Source organism: Nanorana parkeri, unplaced genomic scaffold (genome assembly GCF_000935625.1).
Source record: "Nanorana parkeri isolate BGI_ZX_2015 unplaced genomic scaffold, ASM93562v1 scaffold922, whole genome shotgun sequence".
In the NCBI taxonomy this organism is placed as follows: domain Eukaryota; kingdom Metazoa; phylum Chordata; class Amphibia; order Anura; family Dicroglossidae; genus Nanorana; species Nanorana parkeri.
Window position 1 is genome coordinate 137935 of NW_017307190.1, and position 17081 is coordinate 155015.

The 17081-nt window shown below is 38.1% G+C and overlaps 1 protein-coding gene across 1 annotated transcript in view; it reads right to left on the reverse strand.

Moving 5' to 3' along the window:
• The window catches only part of KMT2A (lysine methyltransferase 2A), a 104253-nt gene that overhangs the window by 34907 nt on the left and 52265 nt on the right, over positions 1-17081 (reverse strand). Inside the window, exons 11-20 of the mRNA XM_018566136.1 lie at positions 15826-15972; positions 15604-15699; positions 14579-14699; positions 12972-13085; positions 11255-11439; positions 9465-9638; positions 7428-7538; positions 5712-5785; positions 2468-2658; positions 782-888 (exon numbers count right to left, since the gene is read on the reverse strand). Coding sequence (XP_018421638.1) covers positions 782-888; positions 2468-2658; positions 5712-5785; positions 7428-7538; positions 9465-9638; positions 11255-11439; positions 12972-13085; positions 14579-14699; positions 15604-15699; positions 15826-15972 — 1320 coding nt within the window. The remainder of the gene's footprint in view (positions 1-781; positions 889-2467; positions 2659-5711; positions 5786-7427; positions 7539-9464; positions 9639-11254; positions 11440-12971; positions 13086-14578; positions 14700-15603; positions 15700-15825; positions 15973-17081) is intronic.

A 17081-nucleotide genomic window follows, 5' to 3' on the forward strand; every position in this document is an offset into this window, starting at 1 on the left:
ATATTTGTATTTATAGGGAACCGTTGTGACAATCAAATCCGCAGACTTTCCAGAGTTCATGAGTGAATAAACATCTAAATCCCTCAAATATGAAAAAAACCCTACCGCACAGATCTCACACCCACCCACCCACACTTATATAGAGGTATGCCTATGTAAGGCATAACACTACATAATCCAGCGGCAACCTGCTTGCTGTCATATGTAGCATGAGATCATGAATATATGTATATATCGCGCATAATGTTTTTATAAATAAACATTAAACACATATATAATACACAACAGATTCCTGGAGAAAAATGGGTCAGCTAAAAAGAGTACATCAGATGCTCCCTGCCTTAAGGCTTCCTCTGTCTGCTTGAATGGAACCAACTGATTAGGAATGAGTCAACCCCTTTGAAAGTCACCTATTAAGCGGTCACACACAAAAAAAATGGAGGTTGACATTGCTGATCCCCATCAGAAGATGACAGTTCACTGCATTTTATGCTGACCCGCTGGCTTCAAAGCTTTCTGAGTCTTAGACCAAGAATAAGTAAGCAAATCAGAAGTGTTTTCTTTAGAGGGGGGAGCTTAGCAATGGCAGGATACATATTTCTCTCAGCACAAGTTTCATTTAACAAACAGAGAAAAGGTCTTACTTTTCTTAAATACCCACCAGCCAAAATAGGTGTGGTGCCCCCAAGGTTAAATGGAAGCATCAGTCCATGAAAACCATCTTTAACTATCCTTAGTCAAGTGTATTAAATACAAGTGCCAGCATCACTGACACACTTACATTAGCATTGTCATCTCCAAACTTTAAACACAGGGCACACTGGCGATTATCTTCTATACCAGGTGGTGGTAACAATTCTGGGCTATCTTCCCTGCTATGGTCTGCAGCTGAAGAAACAAAAACCAAGAAAAGACATTTGTGAAATATAAACAGTATTACAAGCAAGAGCAGTTTACAATTTAGAGAAACCATTGCATAAAATGATTTTGTACAAACAGAAGTTGTATCATTTAACCATTTAAAGCGGAACTCCAAATCTCTTTTAAAAAACTTCTCTAGCAGATTGCATCCTAATAGCGGTCCCTTTTTATCTATACATGTATGTATGCAGTGAACATCAGAAAGTCTTTTTTCTTGTATGGGCTTTAGTATACTTCCAGCTGTGAAACATTCAGCGTCGCACAGCTGTTCCGTGTCCTGATGAATTCATGCCCCCTGTAGTTGCACTGAGAGCAGGGGGTGACATCATTATATGACTGATGCAGCTAATGGGTGTTACTGGTGGTAAAATTGCCATCTTTCATGGCCACCAAGTGATGATCACAGGCATTAATAGTATCACTGCCCCCAAGAAAAGAGAGAAGAGGGGGAAGAGGAATGGAGCAGTCACTTAACCGCGACTTCTAACTCATTGTGGAAGGTATTAGGTATAAGATGAGATTTGTTTCCTATAAACAGAAGCAATATTTCTTTGGCTGGGGTTTCACTTTAAAGGCATAGTACTAAAATTGTACTTTCCTGATTCCCTTCCCCCTAGGTGCATGCTCACAGGTGTAAGCAGCAGGACCGGGATTGACCATGTTCAAGGCTGTGCAACTGAGCTAACATCAGCAGAGATTTGGCACTGATTGCTTTACCAGTTTCTTACAGTGTCACTGTATGTTAAAAAGCCAACAAAATAGTTACACACTGGAGTTTTCTACCACAAGTTGCAGTATACTGTTATTGTGGCAGGTAGGGGGCCATCTTTTTAAATAACCTGTACTAAAAATAATAAATACACACTATAACATTCCATGCTGACTCTATAGTGACACAGGATGATATGCAGTGGACAACCCTAGGTTATGGTTTGTTTTAAACCAGATCTTACTTAAAATTGCATGGTAAACTTAGATGCAGGATGGGCAGTGCAATTAGCTTGTCAGCATCAAGTAATTTTTTGTGTGCAAATTGTAATGGATCAAGGGTTAAGCAGGAAGCAAAGTTGAGCAACACAGTGTGCTGTCTTTTTATATAGGGATGCACCGATATTTCGGCCGAAAATAGCACTTTTGGCTAAATACCCAAAGTGCCATTTTCTGGCCGATACAGCAGTGCATCCATTCTTTCTCTCCTCCCCGCTGCTCTGTGTCCCAGCTGTCACAGAAGGCTGAGCTCTCCTCCTGCACCACTCGCTAAGCCTCCTGTGACAGCTGTCAGGATGGAGAGCGAGGTACAAACACTCAACAATCAGTGATCGCTGAGTGTTTGTAAATATTTGAGGACATGGTATGGTTACTATATCCTCAACATTTTCAATTCGGTGCACCTCTAATTTTATAGGTCGTGTAAAAATGCAGGAGAAGTAATTAAACTGGTTGCCTTGAATAACATGTTGAATCCTTAAAAGTATCAAGTACAATTATATAAGCTGAAAAAAATATCTTTTAGATTACGCTTGAACAAAAAAAAAAATTTACAAACCTATTGGAGCTGGTACTGGCGAGTGTATGGGCTGTGGCGATGCTGGGTCTTCAGGAGATCTGGGTTTTGGAGCTGGAATTATTTTTTTCATTAGAGTCAGTTGTGCAGCCAGATTGTTCTCCCTTTCTTGCCACTGAGCGTAATTATGGTCCAGAGATGGTGGTAAGACAGCATTGGGTAACATGCTGTTACTGTGTTCAACAGAAAGACAAGTTACTAAGATCAGAAAACTACTGCAAGTCATAACATTGCTTAACCAGTTGACATCCGCGGTGTTAAACCCCCTTCCCATCCAGGCCATTTTTCAGTATACAAAATTGCTCTAAAACATAAAAGACTTGGAGACTTGGAAACAAAAAGTCTATTCCTACAAACTATTTAATCAAGGTTATAAAGTTAATTTACTGTGATATGAAAATACAGTCTCCTTGGAAAGTGTTTTAAATGTGAGGCTAAAACAAAAAATAAATTAACTACTGGTTTCATGAACGTGCTCTCTAATCTGCCTAGATGCCACAATTTAATACTGAAATTTTTCCTTTTCCTTTCACAGTCATCTCATTTATAGAGTCAGTAAAAATATCAACCTAGGCCACCATCCTATGCCTCCTATTGATTAGTGGAGCTACACATCATAGTTATAGGCTAATCAGGAGTGTGAGAGTCAAGAAGAAATGGGCTCCAAGGAAGTGTTGGAGATTTGCATAACAGAATGCATCAAGTTATGGGCTGCTCTGCATACCCTGTTTATAAGACCTAGTTGTGACAATTCCCAGGGCCGATGGTGGCATAAGGGGGAACTTGAAGAGCTCCTGTCACAGGCGGAGTGATACCAAATGCACTCCGCCTGTGAGGAATGGATAGTAAAAGCGTGCTTCGCTCATTCTGGCCAGCGATTGGTTAGCAAATTGCTCTTGGGAAGGTACGGCACCCCTGATTGCCCTGATGTTTTTGTACATGAATACATGTAGACTTTTCTACATGAATAAGTGTGGATTGTTGTACATTAAAAAAAAAAATAAGACCTACCCCGAAAATAAGACCTAGTGTGTTTTTTTGAGCCCAAAAAAATATAACACAGTGTCTCATTTTCGGGGAAACACGGTATATAGGTATGAATGCATATACAGATTCCTAGGCATTTACTCTCAATAGCTGCAGATAATCAGACTTCAATTTGACAGTGTCACTTTAAAGGCTATTTCCACTTTTGCAGATTTTATATTTTTCTATTCACTTACATTTCAAGTGCATTTTATTTGCTTAAAAATCCTACCTAGTTTCTCCCTATGTAATGTTAAGAAGGGGGCTATGGGAAGTTATGTTTACTCTAATTAACCCTGTCTGTACTGTGCTGGCAGATTCCATTATCAGTTGTAAACTATATTTGAACATTGCTTGTCCTAACAATCCACTAACAAGCCTTTATATGTTTTAGAAATAAAACTGTAACAGTGTATTAACTTGCATCTTATTTGTGTGTATAAAATTCTGTGAAACAAACTTTGTTACCACCATAAAATTAATGGTTACAAGTCAAGTCTCTTAAGATGTTCAGATACCAGTTCAGATACCAGTCCTGATACTTGGCATTTTCAAGAGAACTACCAGGGTTACAATGGTTGCAGCTGGGACCTGGCTCTGGTGCTCCACCACGGTCCTAAAATCATTAGTCGGAATTGTTTTAAAAAAACACATTGTCACATGACAATAAACAAAAATGTATCAGTACTTGCATCTGTGAGTACTTGGATAAGTATCAGTACTTGTACTGGAAAAAATGGTATCAATGCATCCCTTTATATATATTTATAAAAAACATCCATGCATTAAACCAGGTATGCACAAATCCCAGGAGCCCTGTATGCTCCTTGAAAATGACAGCTGCTTCCTAACTTTTGCTAGTCTCGTCTTGGAGCTGGAAAAAGTATCTGTACTTGTACCGAGCACGGTACTTGGTATCTGAACATCCCTACTTTTCGGTGTTGGTGCATATGTATGTATTTATAGTATTTATTGTATAGGGGCTTATGACTAAAACATTGTTTTTAAGGAAAAAGTTAGTATTACAGTATTTTATACATAAAGGACAATAATTAGTGTAGTTTTGCAGTTTTATTTTTAACGTGGATAAAGGTTTCCTTAATATAAAGCGCAGGGCAACTACCAAAAAATGTGTAAGAGACTACAATATATTACTAGCTACTAGCACACATTTTTTGCTCAATGGACTACAAAAATCATATTAGGTTTCTTTTGTAAACTACTAATCCCATCAATATCCATGTAATGGAAACTACATGTTTTAAGTCCAGCTTGGGCGGTAACCATTGCTCCCTCCACCGATACAGTGGAGGAATGAGTGTAGCAACCAAGGGACTAATACAGCCAACTCATTTAAGGACTGGTAAGATGCTCTAGATTAAATTTTTGTTTCTGGGTTTAGATAGGCTTCAAGCCCACTGCTTTTAAGATGCTAAAAATATTATTATGTATAAACTACTATACAGAAGAACTGGTACTGAACATACAAGATAACTTTTTGTAATATTGTTGATGCTGTAGACTAAATATTTTCACTTCAATTATCAAATATTGTGAAAAGCAAATTCCTGTTTACATCTTTCATATGCACAATTGGATAATTGAGGTTAATATTTGCACAATTTAACTCAACTTTGGCCTTATCTGTCCAGAGCAGATTGGTCATGAAGTTTGATCAAATCAAAGGCAACTCCTAAAAGCCCATAGCTGTTCATGCCTTTCTCTGCCTCCCCCCCCATCAGACTCTTATGTGTTGGCTAGTTGGCTATAATATGTCAAATAAAAGATACAAAGGTAACAATTTGTCACAAAATTACATTTACCTAATAACAGAACTCTATAAACAACCCAAAAAGGTGTGTGTACAACTATGAGCATGGCACTGCATGATAATGCATGTTGCAATGCAATGCATATCCCTTGGCTAGATCCGTTGATTTGCCGTTTAGAATAATTAGCTTCAAATTACACCAACACAATGTTGTAATGAGAATGGGCCCTAAGTAATACAAGCTATAAGTAATGTATAACGAGACCTGTTTACCCATTTAAGTCCAAGTGACAAAGGCTCGTTAAAGCCTTCTCTTCCCAGAAGGCCAATGCCATCTTTATTTAGGCATCATCTTTTGCCAGGACTAGGATGCAGGCGTAAGGACCTCTATTAAACTGAAGTCCCCCAAAGCTTTGACCCACAACTTACTTGCTGTTAACCTTATTTGGCTCCCAAAAGCGAGATTTCTTCACGTTAAACCAAGGGAAAACACGTTCCATTTGCTAGAGAAAAAGAGGACATATACATATATCAGCAGTCAGATAAAATGTGTAACACACAGCTTCAGGCAAAGATGAGTCCTAAGAGGTATCACAATATGCCTGCAGGTGTTTGATCAGCTAATAAAGACATTTTAAACTACCAAAAATGTATTTTTTTCTTTTCGTGACGGGAGACGTACACTGTATGTTCCGTCACAAAGTGGCTATATGACTGGCCACGTACACTGTACGTGCCGAGTTATATTAGCCTCTGTAATGCTGGTAACTGCTGATTCTCAGCAGTTCCAGTCATTAATGAATGCCTCACTATTGAGCCATTCATTAATGAAATAGTTAAGCTTTTGTAAAAGCTTCTTTCTTTCATTAATGAAAGAATGAAGCCTTTACATTCAGATACGGGTTCGCTAAATAGCGATCCCGTATCTGACAGCTGAAGATAGCAGAGAGGTAGCAGTGACTCACCTCTCTGCTATTCGTTTTGACAGCTGGAGAGCCTGGCCCGATGTTAAATGATACATTTCAACCACTAGATACAAAATGTATCTCTTGAGTGAAATGTATCAGTTTTGATCGTCTAGGAACGATCAAAGACCTTTAGTGAGATCTGATTCTGACATGCTGTCAGGATCAGTCTCTAAAGTTATTATTAGCTGTTCCTAAGTTTGGAGCAGCCTGATAATAACTAAAAATTAAAAAAAAGTTAATTTATTAAGCAGTCATAGTGACTGCTTGATATAAACTGACAAAAAAAAAAAATTTTTTTTACAAGTGTAAAAAAATAAATAAAGTGTACAAAAAATTAGGAAAATAAAACTTTTATATATAAATATATTTTTATACTATAATTATTATTTAAAAAATTCTAAAAATAATAATCAAAACTTGCTGCTGTGGAAGAATCACACAGAAAAAATGTAAAAAGTGTGTCAGTCATTTAGGAACAGAAACTAAAAACTAGCTCAGTCATGAAGGGGTTAAACCTTAATCAATGGTCAACTTGAAAACATTATCTTTTGTAATCAGGGCCATTCCTATCATAAGGCAAAGTGAAAACCTTGTCTTAGAGAACACTATATACATAGCACAAATGTGTGCAGTATACATTAGAAATCACAAGAATATTTTTTGAAGGAACCCTGTTAAAATACCTATTAAAAAATCCTAAAGCACAATTGAACCGTCTTAAATACAGCCAGGATGCATGTACAGTAATGACTATGCAATGCTTTTACTTTTTCCCAGCTGTTAGGAGCAGACGCAAGGGTCATAATGCCCTTTGCTAGCATCACATAGAAGAGTCAGACCGCGGCTCTATCACACGAAGCACCGGCCTGGCTCACCAGCAGTCCCCCTGAACACTGCTCTAATCAACCAGGAAACACGCAGAGATAGGCTTTCATTTTTTTTTTTTTTGCACAAAGAGTAACAGATCGGGAAGAAATGTGTTAGGTCCAACACAGGTCTAATGCACTGGTTAGATGTGGTGCAGATGTTGCCATCTAGTAGAAAGAAAATGATATTCTAAGTATTGACTACCAACTTACATAAAATACAGCTGATGTACGTAAACCAAAAAAGGTAATAAGAAACTGATGTTAATCTGATGGGGTCAGTACTTAGGCAAAAGCCTAGAAACACTTACCTTTGTAAAAAATGATCTCGCAACACTGTTTGCCTTCTTCAGCTCTGGCTGGCCTCCATCTGTATTCATAGCAGCCTGGATAATTCTGACAATGTCATCACTCAGTTCCAACTGTGAAAAAGGCAGGGTGCATGTAAACAGCATGCCACTTTTTTTTCTACTCATTTAAATTTGTTCTTTCAAATATTTATGTACTGTTCTCCCATTTCCATTACGGACTGTCATTGCTATTGCATGTGATAAAGCATTCCAAAGCTAAACTGCCCTTACTATAAAAACATATTCCTAAACTGTTGTTAAAATCTTTTTTTTTTTTACCCCACTACATGCAGTGGAGTTCGTCTGATCCCTCATACAGTCCTTCAGCTAAATAGTCAATTTGCCTAATCTTTCAATTTAATTTGCAAGTGTTTATAAAAGAAAGCATTAGTTTTTGGTATCGTTACACCTGACGGAAACAATGCTTTATTCTTCCTGAAAGGTGTCAGATTAAAAACAATTGTCTCATGTAAAGCTGCTTGCCTTTGGTATGTCAGAGACATAATCAGAGTTAAGCAAAGTTAAGCTTATTCTACAAATATAATCTGGACAGATTTGTTGGTACCCCTAGAAATCGATTACAAATAATTGTATCAGCAATACTTCAAACTAACGGTTTTTTGTAATTAGTATTACACATATCTATAACCTCACAGTCAGTCTATTTAGATGAAAAAAGGTATTCTGCTGTTTGATATCATCATGAGAATTGCAATGAATATAGACCTGGGAAAGCAAAGGCAAGAGTTGTCTGAGGAGAGCAGAAAGAAAATTAAAGAACAGGATGAGAAAGGTAAAGGCTATGAGACCATCTCCAAACAGCAAATATTATGAAAATGTTTAGGGTCCATGGGAAACCGTCAACGTCCCTGTCCATGAAAGCAAGAGAAAAATTGAAGTGTGAAGGGTAGACAAAGAGCCAAGTAAAAAACAAACAATAACTCCAAGGTCAATATACATCATTAATTGCACCATTCATTGCTTTTTGAGTGACAGTGGGCTCAAAGGAAGAAGACCCAGGGGGACTCCATAGTTGAAAGAAAAATTGAAAAAAGCCAGACTTTGTTAAAATACATGTTGACAAGCCACAATGCTTCTGTGAGAATGTTTGTTTGGACCAATGAGACAAAACATTGATCAGCTCCATGCTCACAGTTGAAATAAATTAAGCTTTTAAAGAGAAGGCTTGGTTATGTTTTGGAGCTGCTTTGCTTCATCTGGCATGGGGTGCCTTGAATGAGTGCAGGGCACAATGAAATCTCAAAACTATCAAGGGATTTTAGAGCAAAACTTTCTGTGCACTGTCAGGAAGCACTGCTTCAATCACAGGTCATAGGTCCCCTAACCCAATAATGACTCAAAACACACAGCTAAAAAGCACTCAAAGAATGGATGGGAACAAAACATTGGACTATTCTGAAGTGACATTCCAGGAGCCCTCATCCCAGTTCTATTGAATATCTATGGAAAGAATATGCAGTCTGGAAAAGGCACTCTTCAACCCCAAGAGAGCAGGAGCAGTTTGCTCAAGAAGAGCGGGCCAAACTACCTGTCGGCAGGTAAAGAAGTCTCACTGAGAGCTACAGAAATCACTTGTTTGCAGCGATTGCCTCTAAAGGTTGTGCAAGAGAATATTAGGTTAAGGGCCCCTTCATTTAAGTCCCGTCATTTTCCTTTGTGTTGCTAAAAGTATTCTATTAAATCAAAAAGTAGTATGATTTTTATTAAATATGGAATAAACAACGATAGATGGCAATTACTTTTGTCAGTTTCAAGTTATTTCAGAGAAAATTGTTTTGTTCTTTTGCAGAAGGGAACCAATAAATCTGTTCATGTCTATGCATATTAGGCCTCCACTATGATGACATACCACCAAACTGAATACGGAAAGCTTGTGAGGTTTTTTATTCCTTTTATCGAGTTTGTGGCATATTAATATATTAGAAGAAAAGGGTCATAACAATTTTTGTTTTTATCACATGGCACATTGAAACTTACCACAGAAGTGTACCTGCCGTGGTCCATCTTCCTCTTTACTCCCTCCAGGTCAAGGGGTGGTTGGTCATCTTGCTTGCCAACTTGGATAAGAACAGGGGGATCAGGACCCTTGGGAGAGTTTCTTAAAGGCATATTCTCTTCAGTCTCAGGATTTAAGTCAGGTGGCTTTGCTGCCTAAAATATTTATTTAAAGACAACAGTTTCTCAAAACCAATCTTTATTCATAAAAGAAAAGAAATGTATTTTCATTGATTTATAACAGCCACTGTGTTTAAACTCTGCTCCTTTTTTGTGCAGCCTGATCTATTAGTGTCCAATGTGCAATGGTTGTCTACATATATCTTTCAAGACAAGCATTTGTCATTGTATAAATAAAATCGGTTCTTTTTTTCCTGATAGGATATATAACTTACTATAGAGTCAACACCAGCTTCTAAACACAAGCCACTGACCTCACTGCCTGCCTGTGGGGCATTCCTGACTCCAAAACCCTTATTACATTCCTATTTGGATGACTCTACTCAAAGTAGTAATCCAAAAAAATGTTGTTTTTTTTGTGTTCCTTTGCTAGTAAAGAGCTTTTACATGGAAATCTCTTAATCTACCATCTAAAACTCAACTGCCACTTAAAAAGCTGCCAATTAAAAACCTCATAAATTAAAGCCACATTTAAAAGCATTAGCAAAAGAGACTTCAGGAATTTACGCTAAATCATTCTTCCTTGGTTAACTCTCCCGAAGATGAAGCCTCATCCTAGCAAATAAGACTCAAGCATCAATAACTTAGTTCACACAAAATTGCCCAGTATTAGATGGAAAAAGAAGTGTTGGCAGCGGTCATGCAAAGAGAGTAATAAGCAGATACATTTGTGGATTAAAAGGAATGGCAAGGATTGACACAATATAACTGATTTGTTTGTAATAAAACAGCAATTGGTGACCATTCCTGGAGGAGAGAGTTAGAAGAAGTTGACAAATTAAAGAATTGCAGACAAATGAAAGAAGGCTATGGCTTAAAAATGAGGGTCTGTTGAAACCACTAAACCCTAGAAGATAACACTTGGACCTACGGTACTTAGAATGAGGGCAACTAACAGGCAGCTCAACCCTAAAAAGAATATATATCCCCATCACCCCATTGTGCTGACAGTGAATCTTGCATAGAAGTCAGTAGGTGAAACTTCTATTGCTTCATGTAAGCTATGTTTTTTACCTAGTTCAGACAAGCTCAACTATGACCTGCTCGGAAAATCCTGTGTATATGCCCAAGTGTTAGGCTTTAATTAGTATTTAAATGCTATTAATTTTTTAAGCTAGAAAAAACACTTTTGTGTAACTTTAGTAACCAGCAAATACTTCTCTGATCTTTTTTCTTTTAACAAATTGCTTGAATTGCTTGACTTCAGGACTAAGCCCTGCATACCAGCCTTTCCTCTATGGAAAGAGAAAGCTGTTATCACTAAAGCACCTGCACTGGACATGGGACTAGATTGGACAGAGCTTCGTTCAAAAGTCAGGAACTAAAATTTAAGAGCAAACACACTGCAGTGTCTGCTTACTGAAGGACATACAATTAATATGTAAAATTGCTTAGAGGGTTACGGTAAAAGTTAAACACATTCAAATTACAAAAATTGAAAGATCGTAAAACATTTGATTGAGTGTTCCAAATTTATATTTATGAGAAATCTTTGGCCTAGGGCAAAACAAATATGTGAAGGTCCTTATACAAATGCTAAAAAGTAAGCAAGGGCAATGGAAAAAAAAAAACAATTTCATGTTTGGTCCCACCTGTCTGTAGCGCAGAAGATGACTTGCAGTTCGAGAATTCAGCAGTGTGTTTAGGACATATCTGAGGGAGGACTGTAACTCGTTTGTTAGTGCTAGCCTCCATTCTGCAGGGTGATGGTCAGTGCAGTTTACACAGGTGTAGGCCACACTTTCTGGCAAGTTTGAAAGGATTTCATACATCTCATCTGAAGAAAAACAATAATTACACAATCTCTGCAGAAATATAAAAATATAATAGAGAGAACACATGGAACCTACTTTCAAAAATACTATAAAAATGAAATTACAGTAAAGCTAGTTGACAAATATTACACAGCACAATGATTGTGCATTTAAAATAGAGGTTTTTTTCCTCCATGTTCACATACTGATTCTTTTTTGCTCAAAGGGCAAATGTAAGCATCACCTGAATAATGACCCTTGTTTACGCACGGTTGTAAAACAGCACCCTGAGCCTGGAATCATACTGTTACTGTATAGTCCCAATGACAGACAGGAAAGCAATGACCCACCCAACTAGATCTTCCTAGAATAAAATCAAAAGGTATCCAATAACTGTCTTCCTCCGGCAAAGCTTATCAAGTTCACTTTTGGTTCCTGATCTGCCCTGCTATACAGCCAGATATCAGAGGTACAGCAAGACAGAAATGTAATTGAACACGTTGCATTTAGTACTATTTATAGTACTGCAATGGCAGATTACGTATGTTACACCAAAATGAAGTGCTCCCAATCAGAAGCAACTAATGAACCCAATCTTATAGTTCATTCTTTTATTAACAACATGCTTTCCTTATAGTCCTTTCCCTGATTACCAGCAGGCAATGTCATTTTTTCTACATTGGTTTTAGAAAAAGGAAGTAAACTGTAAGATTCTGGTAAAGGTGTTATGATTGTGATACACTGTATATGGCTAACAGGTGATGGTGTTGCTCAAACTCTACTTAAATCGGACCTTTACCCATATCTTTATAACAATAACAAACACACCTTTAGAAATGTTTAATTATGACAATCAGATACCTCTAGATACTTGCAGGCATTGTATTATTTGCATACCTTATTTTTCTTTTCCTCCCCATTCTTCTTACAGTGGCCATTTTTACTAAGGGCAGGTTACTATATTCCACTTTATTTCCTGGAACTCTGGACCACGTGACTAGGAAATGTGACCATGCACATCAGCTCAGGGGAGAAAAATGCCTTTCCCTGAGATCTCATGAGATTACCGATGAGATTTCCCAGCAATGCTCTGCTGATGTAACCTTCCCAGGATGCAACGCTTGGGCACAATTACATAATTTGTGTCAGAAGTGGACCAGGAAGTGGATGAACTCTATTTGCAGGTAAATGAAAAACATGTTTGTTTAACTAATGAATGTAATATGATTTCATATCAGCACATTGATGTGATTTTTAGTGAAAGGGGGTAAAGGTCCACTTTAAGCGTTGCTCCAGTGTGACATACTTGGCCTGCTTTATGTTTCTTTTAGACCAATTTGTCCAAATGTCCAAAATGTGTAATTTACTGTCCTTAAAGAAATGTCAATCATAAATGGCACAATAACACACTAAAAAAACGCACCTCAAACACACTGGACATCATTTTTTTTAAAGTCCCTGGGCTCCAACAATGCCATAGTAATTCATTTTTTTTTCTAGAAAAATATTGTTTAAAAAGAGCTACAAACTAAAAAGATAGTTGTGTGATATATACCTGTCAGGTTTTCACATTTGGAGTGTACCCAGCGATCACACTTTCCACACTGCATCATTTTACTTTCATAATCATCATCATCATAACACTTGTTACACAGAGGACAGAAGTTGCCTAAAGTAAAAAAAAATATATAAAAATAAACTTGCATATACATACAAAATATCTGCTAATATAAAATGTTATTTTTTTTTGTGCACCAAATGCCTTTGCCAAATCAGATTTTATCTTACCATATACCTTACCTACAAGTTGCAGTGATATCACTTTTGAGCATAGCCTGTGCAGAGTACCGAACTATAGATGGAACCTAGCAGGTCCATCCACTACAAGCTTCATTTAGAAAACTACAGGGGAGCAGATACAAGACCATTCACCCTGCACATGCAGATAGAGAGAGCAGCAATGGCTGGTCTTTACTACAGAAAATCCCTGCACAGTCAAGGTGCAGGAATTGTTTCATGCTGGGTTACTGCACAGATTAGAAAGAATGCACAAAAAAGGGCACAGGTAAGTAGCCTTTCTTTCTCATCCTTTGAGGGACACAGGTAATCTTAAATATTTGGGTTCTATTGCTGCCTACAGGAGGATTGGACACTGGCAAACAAATAAAAAACTATAGGCCAACCCAAGGTGTAACCCCTCCTAGCCTGCTACCCCCACAAAATCAGGATGGAATCAACCATGTCTATTGTTGATTTCCTTTACCAGGGGGACTTCCTGGCTTTGGTTGACCTAAAATATGCCTAGTTACATATTCCTATCATTCCTGCTCACCAGCACTTTTTGATTTTTGTTCATGGCCCTTCCTTTTGACATGTGTTCTGCGCCTTGTGTGTTCACCAAGGTGCTTGCTCCAGTGTTAGCACGGCTGCCCTCATGGGGTATCCCAATTATCTGATACTTGGACAACTTCCTGTTTTGAGAATAGTCACCAAGGGCTCTGGAGGACAATGGGTCTCTAACTGTCCAGACGTTATAGCGGTTCTGGTTGTTCCTCATTCTTCAATGGTGGCTGACTCGCACTCATCGTGTAAACCAATCTCCACAGAGATCTGTGCTGATTCCTATCACCCTATATTATGAATATTTGCTCAAACCGCATTTGAAAAATGAACTTAATTAATACTTAGTTAAAAAAACGTGAAGTGCTAAAAACTACTTCTCACTACACTGTGTAAAATTAATAATCCATAATAATCAAAAGTTCAAATTCTCTATACATATATTAATCAAATAAAATACCTAATCTACAATAACTGAAATACCTTTCATTCTTTTTAATAGGAAAACATTATAATTATTATACAGGATTTATATAACGACAACAGTTTGCGTAGCACTTTATGCAAGTATGTGCATTTGCTTTAAAAACACAACTCTGGAATAAACAGAGAATATTTTAGCTGTAGTTCAGCTATGTAAGGTGCATGGGAAATTGAATAAGTAGCATACTGATCAATACATTTTTGGAAATTACTAAGTGCTAATTTTTCGGATCTTTTGAGCAACTAGCATACAATATCTGCCTTTTTTGCATTAGCTGCTATTACTGCCATAGATAACGTTGTTTATTGTCTGAACTGGCTAGCATTGTCAAATCTTACCTTTAGCAAATAGTTTGGCACAGTCGTGGCACAGTGAGAAGTCATGTGACCACTGTGCATCCCAGCCATTGCCTGGTGTGGTGGACCCACAACTCTTACATCGCACACATTTAGTGCAGATCTGGAAAACAAATATTCCACTGCTTTACATTTTCCTAAGCTACCACAATGAAGTATTTAAACAAACAGCAAATTAAATAAATGGTGAAAATAATAAATCCCAGCGGATTTTATTAAAAATTGTTTTACTTGTTTCTATTTCTATTAGGGATGTTCCGATATCGATACTAATATCGGCGCTGATACCAGGCATTTTCATGATTACTTGTACTTGTGAAATGCCCTGATTCTTAATGCCGATACCGGCCCTTTACATTTTTAAACCACAGCGGGTGTCCGAGTTCCTGCGTTTGTGGGGACCTCAACTGCCTGCTGGGGACCTGCAAGTAGCCTGCAGAACCCTGCAGCGAACCACGTGTCACCCGGATGAGATTGGCACGCAACCTGGTGAGATGAATTCTGTTCCTGGGACATGTATCCTGCTTTGGGGACATGTATTCTAACTCTGGTGACATGTATTCTGCTCTGGGGACATGCATTCTGCTCTGGTGACATCTGTATTTAGCTCTGGTGACATCTGTATTTAGCTCTGGTGAGAAATTGCCCTAAAATCATCAGTCTGTATTGTTCTACAAAAAAATTATTGGGAATTGGTATCGGCATGTACGGCATGAGGGAAAGTACTTGTACTTGGTCTTAAAAAAGTGGCATCAGGACATTCCTAATGTCTAGTAATGCAAACATTTCAATATCATCAGTTACAATAGAAGACCAAGAAAAAGAGAAAGGTAAACTGGTTACAAAAATGAGACCCAAAAGGCTGCATGCAGTTGTTCTGTTTTTTAATCACAAACCCCATAATGGCCTGGTAAGTCAATTTTTATACTCCAACGCTAACTGCAAAAAAAAGACTAGAAATAATATACTTTAGTTAGTTTATGTAGTACTATAGTAAAATGACTCACCCAGACTCTCTTCTTTTTTGTTGGTTTTGTAGGGTAGTTTGGTCCCAGGCACTCTGGGTGATAACTGTTGCGGCACTTATTACACTCAAGGAGTGGCTACAGGTAGAAAAATAATCAGAGAAGGTTAGTCAGAAAAGGGTCTCACTTTGACATACACAGCCTGCTTGTCAGACCACTAGCTAAAACATAGCAACTCTCCTTAAAACCACAAAGAGACAGTACCTTGTTAACTTGCTGCTGTCTACCACATACATGGCAAAATTTGCACTGCCGACAACACCAGTTATCCAGCTGTTCCTGTGTGGGTCGTTCTCTCTCCTCTAAACAGAACTGGTGAAACGGCTCACAACAAACTTGGCAGAACACAAACTAAGATTGAACAAGGAAAAATTAAAAAAATACAGTCGATTAAAAAGAATGGATATTGTTTTGGATATATATTACATTTAGTACTAAATCAAATAATGTTTTAGTTTAAGTATATATGAAAGATTGCACATCAATATTTCACTCATACTCTCTCTAGCCAGCTGACTAAATATCAACACTTTGAGGGGAAAAAAGCATATTAGAGCTTAGTAGCCGAAAAACACACAACTGAATGGGGAATAATTAACTCATGTCCTCTCCCCTACTCCTTTTGGCTCTGTAGAGAATTTTAAATAGAGACACACTGTCTCAATGAGAGAAGGCAGCTGCTGTGCTCCCTTTAGAAAACCCAGCATACTCTACAAAAATAGCACCATGGGTACAACCTGACAACTTGCAAATATTTGTTTGTAAACTAATAATTGTCTATAAATAAAAAATAAAAAAACATCAGTTTAAAACCTTTAGAACAGTGATTCTCAACCTGTGTAACCTCAGGACCCACATTTGTCCTAGGTCATTAAGTCGCAACCCAAGGTGCACAACAATGGAACGCATAGCATGCGGTACCGCGCGTTCCGATGCGAGCGATAGAACTGTGGTTGGGAGATGCATTTTGGATGTCATTCAAATGAATGGCAATGCACCCCCACACCAGAATACGCTGTGACGCAGGGCCATCCCTTTGTGCATCACCAGTAGAGGTGCACGTATGAATGGAGCTCCCTCGCGGCCACAACCCCAGCCCATCCCACCTGAAGCTGACACTCGGCACTGGGCAGCATATATTTAATGGCTGTTTGGCACGAAGACTGACAGTGGTGCGCTAGGGGAAGGCAGAGGAGCCTCTCACCTAGAAAAGTGGAAGGCATGCGGCGACCCACTGAACATGGGGTCATGACCCACTTTTGGGTCACGACCCACAAGTTGAGATACAAGGCTTTATAATAAAATCATCCTAGTTTATTTTTAAAGCGAACCTGATCAAAGTGCCGCTAAAAGAAGTGTAAAGCAGAAATTGAATACTTACCTCTATTGCCACCCATCTCATGAACACCGCTCCATTGAATTGAGATCCCTGAATGATTTATTCTGCAGAAACCTAGAGG